Source organism: Thalassophryne amazonica, chromosome 13, assembly GCF_902500255.1.
Source record: "Thalassophryne amazonica chromosome 13, fThaAma1.1, whole genome shotgun sequence".
NCBI lineage: Eukaryota > Metazoa > Chordata > Actinopteri > Batrachoidiformes > Batrachoididae > Thalassophryne > Thalassophryne amazonica.
Genome location: NC_047115.1, coordinates 47066836 through 47080954, shown reverse-complemented (window position 1 = coordinate 47080954; position 14119 = coordinate 47066836). Strand labels below are relative to the sequence as shown.

Sequence of the window (14119 nt, the reverse complement as noted above, 5' to 3'; positions counted from 1 at the left end):
TCTGTCACACCAACAACATGCATGTTCATCATCTTATCTATGAACCTCCTTCCATCGGTTTGTTGTATTGTTTCATCAGTGCAGCCACACTCTGCATACATGATTAGAAAATTGCCACACATGAACATAAACTGGTAAGATGGAGGGGGTGGGGGAAAAAAAACAAACAGGCTCCGTCTTTAATGCTGGGTGCCCACTTTTCTCTGTTCTATACATTGTATATAGTAATGTACATGTCCAGTTCATCTCAGTCTGACTTTAACATGATGATACCAATATTAAAATAAAAAAGGTACATCCTTGTGGTCCTTAAGATTTGTTTTTATGAAGATGCTAAATAGTGCAGCACATAACTGAAACAATCATGCAAATGGTGATAAAAGCATCAAATTCTGCAGAAATACTCCTTAGACACTTTTGAAAAAAACAATTGGCCACTTGACTTTTCCAATCGGTGGTCAGGTAGGGGTCAGTTGAAGAATTACAGAGGTCAAAATTAAAAAATGTTCCAATCATATTGAAAAATATGCAACATTATTTGCCTGATCATAAAGATTCCAAAAAGGTATAGTTTGGAGTATCTGTGACTGAATTCTATGGAGTTACAGGATAAAAACAGCAAGAATGGTGACAAACCTCAGTTTCATTTTGTACAGTGGTCAAAAGTTAAAGTTGCTCCAATTTTGGTAAAAAGTGATGCAAATTATTGGTTGAGCTAATAGGATTAATAAATGGAATAGTTTTGAGTGTTGAATGCTTGGTCTCCAAAGTAAAGGTCAAACAAGGTCTACTTCTATTGGATTCTATGACATGTGACATATGTTACCCCGTAACGTGATAAGTAAGGATGATACATGGTCCAAACTATTCCTTTTTAAAACTGTTAACTAGTAATTTGCAACTTTAACTTTTGACCCCTGTACAAACCGACACTGACCTTTGTCACCATTCTTGCTGTTTTTATCCCATAACTCCATAGAATTCAGTTATAGACCATCCAAACCATACCTTTTTGGAATCTTTATGATCAGGCAAATAATGTGGCATAGGTTTCAATATGATTGGAGCATCTTTTAATTTTGACTCCTGTGTAATTCTTCAATTGACTCTACCGGAACAGCAACTGAAATTCAAGTGGCCAATCGTTTTTTTTCAAAAGATTGTCTGAGCACTATTTCTGCTGAATTTGATGCTTTTATCACCATTTGCAGGATTCCACTATAAATATTCTCTGCTGCACTAAAACCATCATACCACCACTTAGGATTTTTTTTTAAGCATTGTGAGATCATTTGTGTTCAATCTTTGACCATAGCCTTGAAAATCCAAGAAATTTCTTGGAAGAACTTGTAGTGCCAGAAAGACTCAGGAGTCAAGTTAAATTGGATCATTTTAATACATCAATATAATATAAAGAATGTTATGGTCTTTGGTGTGATAGATTTGGCGTAGGTCCCCTTTATGACAGAGAGTACCGCTGAAATGATCACAAATCCTACTGATGGAAACGGCAGAAGCGGAGCCTGCCCAAGGAAGCAGACAGGGACCAACTGGTGGGGGCGGGGTGGAGAAGGGGATGCCTTGCCAGTGATCTGCAAACAGCGGGAGATGAGTGAATACCTACAGATCTGAGTCACACAACTTACCCAGGTATTTATCAATGTTGATATCTTTGTTAAAGAAGAAAAGATCAAGTCTTCAGGGTCCTGATGTTTGCAGTCTTCCTGTACAGCTGTGAAACACAGAATAACCAGTGATTTATGGCAATGACTGGGTGCCTTTAGTACTGTTGCTCTAGGATCGTTACGTATCACTGGAATAAATTCCCAATTCAAGTTATGTATGTATGTATGTATATATATATATATATATATATATATATATATATATATATATACACACACAGAATCATACATACCACTCGGAGTGTGAGGGAATGGCAGCTACAATGTTGCGTGCTTTCTTGAGCATGATGCAAAATGTGGGAAAGGCCGTGGCAATGGCCACGTACCAGCTGGCTACAGCAGATATTCAACTTCAGGTAGCAGGGATGGACTGGCTGCCTATCTGGGTGGTTGCCACCCAGGACCCAAAGCATTTCTACAGTGAGGCGACAAGGTGACAATAATGCAGTCTAAAACCAAACATTCTGCAAAAATAATTCAGTTTCTAAAATCCAAAAGTACCCAGCATTAATATCACTTTTCCTTTAAAGGTCATGTTAATTATTAAATACTAGCCGTGTATGGCGTCTTTATGGAATTATAAGTTGGTTTGTAAACCTTCAAAAAAGAAGTTTTATTTATTAGAAAACATCTTTGACTTATTATTTATTATTTTAATAATAAATTATTTTAATTTATTATTGTAATCAAAGACAAATTCAACATTTAACATCAGAAAATTTGTCTTCCGCACAAATGAAATGCATATTTAGATACACTAGGGGGCTCAAATATTTGCACAGTCCTTACTGTGCATGTGTATTCTTTTTTTAAGTCATTGTTTAAATTAAAATAAATAAATACCCAGACAAAGTCAAAGTTTAAAAAAAAGAAAAACATATACACACAACTGCTACATTTGCATTTATTTTGTAAGATTTTATTTAGTTCTTCTAACAACCAAGACTTTTACAAGTTTTTCTATAACAGTAGTCATAATCCAAACAGAAGCCAAAAAAAAAAAACAACCAGCTTTTATTGTTGTCAAGAAGGCAACTATAAAAGTAATTCTATAAGCAAACCCAGGCTTCAGCTGCACAGACAGAAAAAAAGGGTTTAAATTTGATGCAGCTCTTCTACCACAAGTGGTGCAACTCTGTGCATGAGACAAGCCAAAAATGTGTTTGAAAATCAAACCGCAGCATTGATAAAGTAAACATTTCACATAAAATAATATTTTGCTGTACATAAAGACATTTCTTATTGTCTCCCTGTATGTCAGCCTGAATGGCTCACAACACGTTCTCGTAATTACATCATTAACAAAGTGTGAGGATTAGCACAGCAGCATCCAAACGACCTGCTGGTTATCTGACAATAGCGTTTTGGACTTTTTAAATCACTGCTTTCTATCTTTTCACTGGCTCAGGACAAACATGTTACCACTCTGCTTCGCCGACAGCTTTGGAGAACACGTAATCCCTGCCGCCATAACACATCACACCATCCTTCAAATGGAACTTCCAGCGGTTCTTGCTACGATGAATCTGCATTTGAGAAAAATAATACCAGTTTGCCATCTGTGTTCATCTTTGTGGCAAAGCAACAACAATGCAAGTGGTCTTACTTTATCGTACTGGCAAACGATGACATTGTCCGTGTCAAAGAGATCCGGGATGTCCTGCTCAACCACATCGTCACCAGAGTTCAAGGGATCCTATTCAGCAACAAGATGACTAATTTAATGAGTGTGTGTGTGTGTGTGGGGGGGGGGGGGGGGGACAATTCTGCCAGAGTTCCTCTGGAAGACATTTAAACAGCCAAGTCTTTCACAAGAGTCATTAAATTTTATATCAAATTATTGCTCTTCTCTTCACCTCGTCCTCCACATGAACGGTCTTGTCTGCTCCCTCGCCGTCGCTGCTGGAGGAGGTGCTGTCGCCGTCGCTGCTTTCACCTTCCTGCAGGGCCTTAATGGCCTCAGCGTTGATTAGACACAGAAAATCGTTCTCTTCCAAGGCAGCTCCTTCTTCAGTGTCAGACTTATCTGCAGTACCGTCCAACTGAACAATGTCCGACAGCTCTCTATACTGCAGCTCCAGCTTGTCAAAAAAGTAAATGACAGATAGCAGTGAGGATATATATATATATATATACATACATACACACTGTACAGAATTTGGATGTTTGTATAATCTTCATTTAGTGTAATTTATTGCCAACATACAAAACATACATGCATTTTTCTCTTCTAGATTGGACTACTGCAATGTTCTATTTTCTGGTTTACCGCAGTCCAGCATTAGGGCTCTCCAATTGGTTCAAAATGCTGCTGCCAGAGTTTTGACACGAAGCAGAAAGTTTGACCACATTACACCCATTTTGGCATCTCTTCACTGGCTTCCTGTCCCTGTGAGATTAGATTTTAAGGTTCTGTTACTAACCTATAAAATTGTTCATGGACTGGCACCTCCTTATCCAGCTGACCTAATTAAACCCTACGTACCAGCCCGGGCTTTGCGCTCTCAAGGTGCAGGACTACTTTGTGTCCCTATGGTGAATAAAAAGTCTGCGGGTCACAGAGCTTTCTCTTATCGTGCCCCTGTTCTGTGGAATGATCTCCCTGCATCAATAAAACAGTCAGATTCTGTAGAGACTTTCAAGTCCAGACTTAAGACACACTTTTCCTTTTCATATGGCTAGCATACTGGCATAGTATGTTTCTGTGCTTTTTACTCTTTTAATTCATTTTATTAGTAAATGGAGCGGGCCACGGCCTCAACTTTATCTAAATTCTGGGTCTTTTAGTGAAGCTTATGTACACATGATTTCTTGCCAGCTAGTGCCACCTTAGCATTGCTTCTGTTTTTCTTGTTGATTAATGCTGAGAAATTACACTGTATTTGTTGTCTTTCTGATGCTTGATTCTGCTTTTTTTTCCCTTTTCTCTTTGTTTGAAGTGCGGCTCCATCCAGAGATGGGTGTGGTGTTTGTTCTGGAAACTGTCCTGTGCACCGGTGTTCTGTCGAGATGAGGTGCCTCGCGTAACTGCACGTGTGCACTGAAAAAATTACTTGACGAAGTTGGCTTATTTTGATGGGCAAGTATAAATGTCTAAATTGTTCATCCGAATGTAGTAATGTATAAAATCTACTCACTATAAAACGATAAGTATTTTTAACCTGGAGTTAGCTTATTCCGACAGGCAAAATATACATATACATCCATTTATGCTCCTAACCATAGACGTAGGAGGTGGGGTGACACCAAATTTGCCTGAATTTCAGAAACCCCCATGACTCTTTAAATTACCATATATTTATTAGAGCCCGGCCAATATTATCGGCCGATATAAGCCCTTTAATAAGTATTCATTATCGGCCGAAATTTTGCCGATAGAACGCCGATAATTTCTCATAAACAGAACAGTTACTGAAATAATGTTTGTGTCGGCAATGTAAAATGTCCTTACACCGTTTGTCCAGCAGATGGAGCTCTGACTCCATTCAACTGAAAGCTGCTTACACCCCTGCTTAAATGTGTTCATCACCAGCCCCCGTAGTTCACCGTCACACTGCACTGATCGGCTAACAAAAGCGTAAAAGTAAGTTTATAAGGATCTATATCCTTATCCTGAACCTATATCTAAGTTGCAGCAACAAGAGGTACAAGCTCAGATGTATTTCACAACTCTTTTTAAGGATATGCATTTGCTAATTTCACAAAGGTTTAATTCTTGATTGCATTTTTGAACTTGAAATTTCTTCTCTGTCATAAAGTTAATCAATATGAGGACAAAGCTTCAGCTTTTAGCTCATACCTTTTTTGTTAGGGGTTCAAAAAAGAACATTTTATTCATTAAAAAAAATAATAATAATAATAATATCGGCTGATTTATCGGCTATCAGCAAATCGGCCGATTTATCAATAATCTGCATTTTCTTCATCCAAATATTGTTATCAGCCTCAAAAACTCCATATCGCTCGGGCTCTAATATTTATATACCCATATTTATATTTATATTGGTGACCAAATAGCAGTTTGATTGTTTACATTAATTGTGAAAATAAGTCTGACATTTTAGGTCATTCTATTCTGTATTCAGAGTCTACATGGCCCATGCCCAAATTTCCCAGCCCATCTGTCCGAATTTGAGCATTTTGCTGAGCCCGGGGGGCGTTTGCCCCCCCCCTCCTACGCCTATGCTCCTAACGTAAAATACAGAAAATGTTTTACTTACTAGGCTATAAATACACTGAATACAATTAATAAAAAAAATAAAAAAAAACTGATGGAAAATGCGCAGTTGCACATTGAGCGAGTGACATCATCTCCACATGTGCAGTTGCGCGAGGCACCTCATCTTGACGGGACACCGGCAACATTTCCTGTATGTTTGTTTTGTGAATTGTTCTGTAATTTATGTCGGTAGCATGGCCCAAGCAGAGGGTCACCCCTTTGAGTCTGGTCTGTTTGAGGTTTTGCCTCAGACAGAGTTTTTCCTTACCACTGTTGCTCTGGGGGTTGGTAAGGTTAGACCTTACTTGTGTGAAGCTCCTTGAGGCAAGCTTGTTGATGCTGCAGTCCCTCCAATGATCACATGAGGCTGTCTCTAAATGTGTCAAACTGCATGGCACACCATATTAAAAACCCAGCCCGGCCTCACTTTTTTTTTTGTTTGTTTGTTTGTTTTTTTCATGCTCCTGTGATGAAATTAGTCAAATTTTCGTGGCGGGGTGTTTTTTTAACTCACTATTCCTAACCCTACTCCTACCCCGACCCTAACCCTAACCTAATCTTACTCCTCCCCCCCCCACCCTTTGATCTCTATACAGTGCCTTGCAAAGTATTCACCCCTTGAGCTCTGTAAAGTGTAAGTCAGGCTTTTCTGTATTGAAATTTCTAAGATCATCTTCCTTAAACTCAAAGCACAATCTCTATACCTTGATATAAATTAAATAAAAATATCAAAGTCAAGATGACGGGTTGCATAAGTAATGAGACGCTTTAGTATAACACATAAATGATCAGTTCTATTGCCGGTCTTCTTCCGACACCTCAGGGGATGGATACATGAAGATTTCCAAGTCACTGAATATGTCTTGTTCTTAATTTACATCAGTCTTTAATAAATACAAACTTTATAGTACTATATGGTAAATCTGAGTGGAGAAGGCACTTCTCAAAAGACCCTGCAAGAAGGAGAAGAGTGAGGAAAGTTACCAAGACACCCAGACAACCCTGAAGAAGGAGAAATTGTGCATAGTGCATGTTTTGAATTTTGTATCACCAGTTACAAAGCTTCATGATGAAGTGGTTTCTATGATTTTCTTAAAAAGAAGACTTGGAAAGTTCAGCTACAATTTGCCAAAAGGCACATTTGAAATGCAAATCTACATTTGATATGTTTTGTTTAAAGATATCCTTCTCTGTTCCACTATGAAGCTAAGAGTGTTGATGCAAAATGCAAACAAACAAACAAAGAAAAAAACCTGGCACTGAGCACAATTTCTCAAGTCACAGCCAGAGGAGTGTATAAATTCTTCAGCGTTGTGTTTGTTTTTGTAGGTTCCCTCCCTGTTCTCCTTCTTGCATGATCACTCAGATTGAGAAATGCCCAATATTCCACCCATATTTACCATACAGTACCACACTGTATGTATTTTTACTGTAGGATGTAAATGAGACATTTCAGTAAGTTGGAAATGAAACATGTACTGTAATCTACAAAGTATTCACAGCACTTCACCTTTTCCACATTATGTTAGACGTATTCCAAAATGGATGAAATTCATTCTTTTTCTCAAAATTCTACATACAACACCCCATAATGACAATGCTAAATTTTTTTCCCCACTTTTTGCAAGCTTATTAAAAATAATAAAAACTAAGAAACCGTGTGTACATAAGTATTCACAGTCTTTGCCATGAAGCTCAAAATTCAGCTCAGCTGCGTCCTGTTTTCACTGATCATCCTTGAAAATGTTCTCCGCTTAATTGGAGTCCACCTGGGGTAAAATTGGACATGATTTGGAAAAGGCACACACCTGTCTACATATTAAGTCGCACAGTTGACAGTGCATGTTAGAGCACAAACCAAGCATGAAGTCAAAGGAATTGTCTGTAGACCTCTGAGACAGGATTGTCTCGAGGCACAAATCTGGGGAAGGGTACAGAAACACTTCTGCTACTTTGCAGGTCCCAATGAGCACAGTGGCCTCCATCATCTGTAAATAGAATTTCAGATCCACCAGGACTCTTCCTAAAGCTGGCCACCTGTCTAAACTGAGCGATCGGGGCAGAAGAACCTTAGTCAGGGAGGTGACCAAGAGCCTGATTTTCACTCTGTCATAGCTCCAGCATTCCTCTGTAGAGAGAGGAGAACCTTCCAGAAGGACAATGACCGTAAGCACACAACCAAGATATCAAAGGAGTGGCTTCAGGACAACTCTGTGAATGTCCATGAGTGACCCAGCCAGAACCCAGACCTGAATCTGATTGAACATCTCTGGTGAGATCTGAAAATAGCTGTGCATTGTGATCCCATCCAACCTGATGGAGTTTGAGACGTACTACAAAGACGGAATGGGCAACACTGACCAAAGATGGGTGCCACCAAGCTTGTGGCCTCATTTTCAACAAGACTTAAAGCTGTAATTGCTGCCAAGTGCATCAACAAAGTATTGAGGAAAGGGTGTGACTACTTATGTAGAATTTTGAGGGTATAAAAAATTAATTTACTCATTTTAGACTGAGGTTGTAACATAAAAGGTGGAAAATGTGAAGCGCTGTAATACTTTCCAGGTGCACCACTATCTATCTCCTGACTCATCTAAAGAAACAGTCAATAAAACTGATTACTTGCATGTTTTACCAAAGGGAGCCATTACTTAAATGGAAATGGACTACATTTATATCGTGCATTTCCATCTGCAACCAGACCTGAAAGCGCTTTACAATAATACCTCCCATTCAACCATTCACACAAACGCACCGATGTCGGGGTGCTGATATGCAAGGCGCTCACTACACACCGGGAACAACTTAGATTAAGGACCTTATCCAAGGTCCCTTAGTGATTTTCAGGTCAGGCTGGGGTTTGAACTGAGGATCCTCTGGTCTCAAGCCCAACACTTAACCACTAGTCCATGGCCTCCCCATTACTTACGCAAACCATCATCTTGGCTTTGATATTTTTATTTGATTTAAATCAAGTTGTAGAGATTTGCTTTCTTTGAAAGACGTTTGAGGGTGATTCTTAGACTACGAGCACTTATTATGTCCTTTGATCATATTGTATGAAAAACAGAAAAAAGGGGAAATTTCACACTTTTATGATGACTTTTTCACCTTTTTTAAGCATCATTATATGCAGTCAGTAGTCACAACTAGCATTTCCAGGGTTTGTTTTGTTTTTTTATCACTTGCTCCCCAATGAAAAATATTTAACTGAATGAGATATAAACTTAATGTTGCTGAGCAATTTAAGTGAAAAATCTGCTCTCCGGCCTCAGTGATTACTGAGATCTATTAGAGCCTGTTGAAACTTGTCCAGTGTTTCCTTATGAATGGCATTTTATTTATATAGTGCTTTCCATCTGAATCAGAAGGCTCAGAGTTGCTTTACAATGATGCCACACATTCACCCACACACATCAGGGTGCTTCCATGCAAAGTGCTCAAACTGCACACCAGGAACATCTGGGGGATTAAGGACCTCGCCCAAGAGCCCTAGTGTTTTTTCTGGTCTGACAGGGGCTTGAATCAAGTATGCGCTGGTCTCAAGCCCACCACTTAACACTAGACCATCACCTCCCCTCATGACCAATATGACCAAAATAACTGAGTTAGAGGAACTCATTAAAGATGCACCAATATCACTTTTTAACTGGCTATGTGACCTTCTATCCTTTGGTAACCCTGAAAGGTCACACTAATTTAGAATGGCTATTTTGACGAGTATGGTTAAAGATACACCTGAGGATACTATGAAACATTAAAAAGAAAGTCATGCATCACCTTTCTACCCTGGACATCTTTAAAGGTCACAATCAACATCATAACTGCTTAACTCAAACAGTCTGGAGCCACACTGAATTAAAACATGGAAGGATTATTATATATTAGTCAATGACGTGTTTCAGAATTGGATGGAATTAATAAAATGTCACAGCCACACAGAACTGTATATGATGGTATCACTGAATCATAAAGACTTTATTTGTGTGAAGGTGTGGGTATTTAATTTTCCAGGTGCCTCTTCTTGTGTTTTTGTGTTGTGGTGGTGACAAATACAGTGAATGCAAACTTGTATGCGACTAATGTTAAATGATCTTAACATGAATCCAGATTTTATCATTAAAAGAAAAATGCTTCCTAAGGCCTTTGTAAGCCTTTTTTTTTCCTTCCTTTTCTAAGAACGTGGGTGCAGGTGATTACCCCAGCAGCAGGTTCAGACTGGTTGTCAGTCTGCGGTGAAGTTCCATTCCTCACACTGATGGGGTTCTCTCTCTCTTCCATCACTTCCTTCAGGATGTCCTCAATGTCGCTGCTGTGTGGCGTCAGTGCCTCCTCAGCGCTGATGTGGAACTCCAATAACTGACTGCAGGATGGGGTGGTCACACTGAGGTCCACAGGCTGTGGATCCGGCTCACTTTCTTCCATCGTGACCTCGGCCTCCACAGGTTGGGGCCCCTGAAGCTGCCCGAGGTTGGGAACATGAATCTGGAGTTGCTGGGGTAGGTTGCTCTGCTGAACGGGGGGTGCATGGGCCACTAGTTGTGGTGGCTTGGCAACGGAAGTATCCGGCAAGGAAAATGGATCGGCGTCTTGATCGTGATACACATTAGGTGGGGCCGCTGCTGACTCCAAGGACTCAGTCCAGTCACTGAGTGTCTGTGAGGAGAAAGGCTGCTGGGCCTGAGTGACCACCATGGGGACGTTGACCTTGTAAAGCTGACCTAAAAAACAAAAGATTGTCAGTCTTTCCTTTAAGCAGAGCTTAAAAAAAAAAAAAAAAGACACTATAGCACATAGAAAGTAAACCTACCAGAAGCTGTTTGTAGAGTGACTCCAGCTGGAATCTGCACAGGGTAAGTGAACGCAGCAGGGAGAGAGAACGTAGGGAGCGTCTCCGTGTTGTTCTGCAATTACACATGGATTATAATCATGATTTAGTACAATAGCTGGGCGAAAGGGTGAGCGTTTGAAGAGTAAAGCTGGCCAGAGGATCTCCAATTTGTATTTGTATGTTTTTTTAAAAAAGGTTCCATTCAAGAAATAGCTCCGTTCTCACAGATCGGCTACGCCTCATCCAATAGAACTTTTCTTCATCCAATATTTCTCTATGTTTATATATATATATATATATATATATATATACATACACACACACAGTGAGGAAAATAAGTATTTGAACACCCTGCGATTTTGCAAGTTCTCCCACTTAGAAATCATGGAGGGGTCTGAAATTTTCAACTTAGGTGCATGTCCACTGTGAGAGACATAATCTAAAAAAAATCCGGAAATCACAATGTATGATTTTTTTAATCATTTATTTGTATGTTACTGCTGCAAATAAGTATTTGTACCCCTACCAACCAGCAAGAATTCTGACTCACGCAGACCTGTTAATTTTTCTTTAAGAAGCCCTCTTATTCTGCACTCTTGACCTGTATTAATTGCACCTGTTTGAACTTGTTACCTGTATAAAAGACACCTGTTCACACACTCAATCACACTCCAACCTGTCCACCATAACCAAGACCAAAGAGCTGTCTAAGGACACCAGGGACAAAACTGTAGACCTGCACAAAGCTGGGATGGACTACAGGACAACAGGCAAGCAGCTTGGTAGAAGACAACTGTTATGATTATTTATTAGAAAATGGAAGAAAAACAAGATGACTGTCAATCTCCCTCAGTCTGGGATTCCATGCAAGATCTCACTTTGTGGGGTAAAGATGATTCTGAGAAAGCTCAGAACTACACAGGAGGACCTGGTCAATGACCTGAAGAGAGCTGGGACCACAGTCACAAAGATTACATTAGTAATACATGATGCTGTCATGGTTTAAAATCCTGCAGGGCAGCAAGGTCCCCCTGCTCAAGCCAGCACATGTCCAGGGCCATTTGAAGTTCACCAGTGACCATCTGGATGATCCAGTGGAGGCATGGGAGAAGGTCATGTGGTCAGATGAGACCAGAATAGAGCTTTTTGGAATCAACTCCACTTCCCATGTTTAGAGGATGAGAACAACCCCAAGAAAAACATCCCATCCATGAAGCATGTGGGTGGAAACATCATACCCTGGGGGTGCTCTTCTGCAAAGGGGACAGGATGACTGCACCGTATTGAAGGGAGGATGGATGGGGTCATGTATTGCGAGATTTTGGCAAACAACCTCCTTCCCTCAGTAAGAGCACTGAAGATGGGTCATGGCTGGGTCTTCCAGCATGACAATGACCCCAAACACACAGCCAGGGCAACTAAGGGGGGGCTCCGTAAGAAGCATTTCAAGGTCCTGGAGTGGCCTGGCCAGTCTCCAGACCTGAACTCAATAGAAAATCTTTAGAGGGAGCTGAAACTCCAAACCTGAAAGATTTGGAGAAGATCTGTATGGAGTGGACCAAAATCCCTGCTGCAGTGTGTGCAAACCTAACTACAGGAAACGTTTGACCTCTGTAATTACAAAGGCTACTGTACCAAATATTAACATTGATTTTCAAAGGTGTTCAAATACCTATTTGCAGCAGTAACATACAAATAAATTATTAAAAAAATCATACATTGTGATTTCCAGATTTTTTTTAGATTATGTCTCTCACAGTGGACATGCACCTAAGTTGAAAATTTCAGACCCCTCCATGATTTCTAAGTGGGAGAACTTGCAAAATCGCAAGGTGTTCAAATACTTATTTTCCTACACTCATACATATATAGTTGCTGATGATTTCACAAAACTTGTATAAACTTTGATTAAAGAATGATAATTTTTAGAATTGAGTATTTGTCCCAGTGAGATATGAGTAAGTGAGAATAGAAGGGAAGAAAGTGTCAAATAACAGAAAGAAAGAAAATAAATCAAACAGCTAATCATGACAGGCATAAATTAGGAGGGATCAGTCTTACATTATCCGAAGAACAAAAATAAGTAAATGAGAGAATCAGCTCAGTTATTACTTGAAATTGTTGAAAGCTGTCTATGTGCGGTCTGCATAAGTTGCGAGTGGTAAGATGGCCGCCCGTTTGCTTCAGCAGATTGTACGGAGTGTGTGGGCCAATGAGCTATCCAGTAATATATACAGATCAGTGGGGTAATCAGAATAGCAACAGAAGCTACAACTTTACAGTTTTTTCTGACCTGTTGCAAGTATTCATCATCACAGCTGAAAACTGTTAAACTACCTTGACACTTGCACAAATTCGATCATCACACTGCCGTGCAATTTGTCATGCCAGTGTGTCCTGCTTTGTCCCGCTTGACGCCATGCTATATAAAATAATCATTTCACAGCCAATGACACATTTACTCTCAGAACTTGACTGATGAAACCATTCTCTCATCCCTCCCAGAATCACAGAGAAATTATCTACAGCTACACGTTGTCTCAAGTGTTTGAGAACGCATTTGGAATCTTGTCTCAAAGGTAATTATTTATAATATTTATATGAAATGGATGGGTAAAACAGCTGCACTTTCATTCCTTCTTATACGTTAGATAATGTATCTGTAAAATTATGGTTATAGGTGTAGCATCTCTTCATAATCTATTTTCAGGTTCAGATGCCCTGCATGCAATGACATGTAATGATTTCGAATAGGTTGCACAATGTTCACGACTAGTACTCGCAAGTAGCACAAAATTAATGCGTGCTAGAAATTTTGATCAATTCAAAAATTTCTTCACGTAACTGTGCACAGTTTACCAAGTGGCACACAAGAGTGGCCTGTGGATACATTTTGTGCAAGTGTCAAGGTGCCTTTATCCACATAATGCCCTTGTTTTGGAATATGATGTCTGGAAATGTGTTAATTCATTATCATGGAAATTATTTGTGAATAAATTAATAAAGGGTTTTTGATGAAGTCCCTCAGTGTCTGTCTGGGTACGTTTCTAAGTCTGAGCTGGAGGACGCTGGTACTTTGTACCACCACCACCAAGAAGAAGAAGAAGAAGAAAAAAAAACTAACATGTTAAATTACACTGTTAGCCCCTTGGCAATGATAATTTACACTTCTGTAATGGCAGCATTAATGCAGAAAAGTATGTTTTACATTCAATATTTTAGAGCAACCTGTGCTGCCTTCAAGACAACTTTATTTCCAGGGATGTCCATGCATTTTTCAACAAGACAATAAAAAAAAAACAATATTCTGGAGGCATTATAGAGGCATAGCTACAGAAGAAGAGGGTGTAGTTACTGGATTGGTCTGCCTGCAGTCCTGACCTG

At 39.6% G+C, this 14119-nt stretch overlaps 1 protein-coding gene across 1 annotated transcript in view; it reads right to left on the bottom strand.

Moving 5' to 3' along the window:
* Window positions 1-2762: 2762 nt before the first annotated feature.
* The window catches only part of LOC117523973 (stonin-1), a 54815-nt gene continuing 43458 nt past the window's right edge, over window positions 2763-14119 (bottom strand). The window contains exons 7-11 of the mRNA XM_034185663.1: window positions 10715-10808; window positions 10105-10625; window positions 3542-3766; window positions 3292-3381; window positions 2763-3211 (exon numbers count right to left, since the gene is read on the bottom strand). Coding sequence (XP_034041554.1) covers window positions 3104-3211; window positions 3292-3381; window positions 3542-3766; window positions 10105-10625; window positions 10715-10808 — 1038 coding nt within the window. The 3' untranslated portion in view covers window positions 2763-3103. The remainder of the gene's footprint in view (window positions 3212-3291; window positions 3382-3541; window positions 3767-10104; window positions 10626-10714; window positions 10809-14119) is intronic.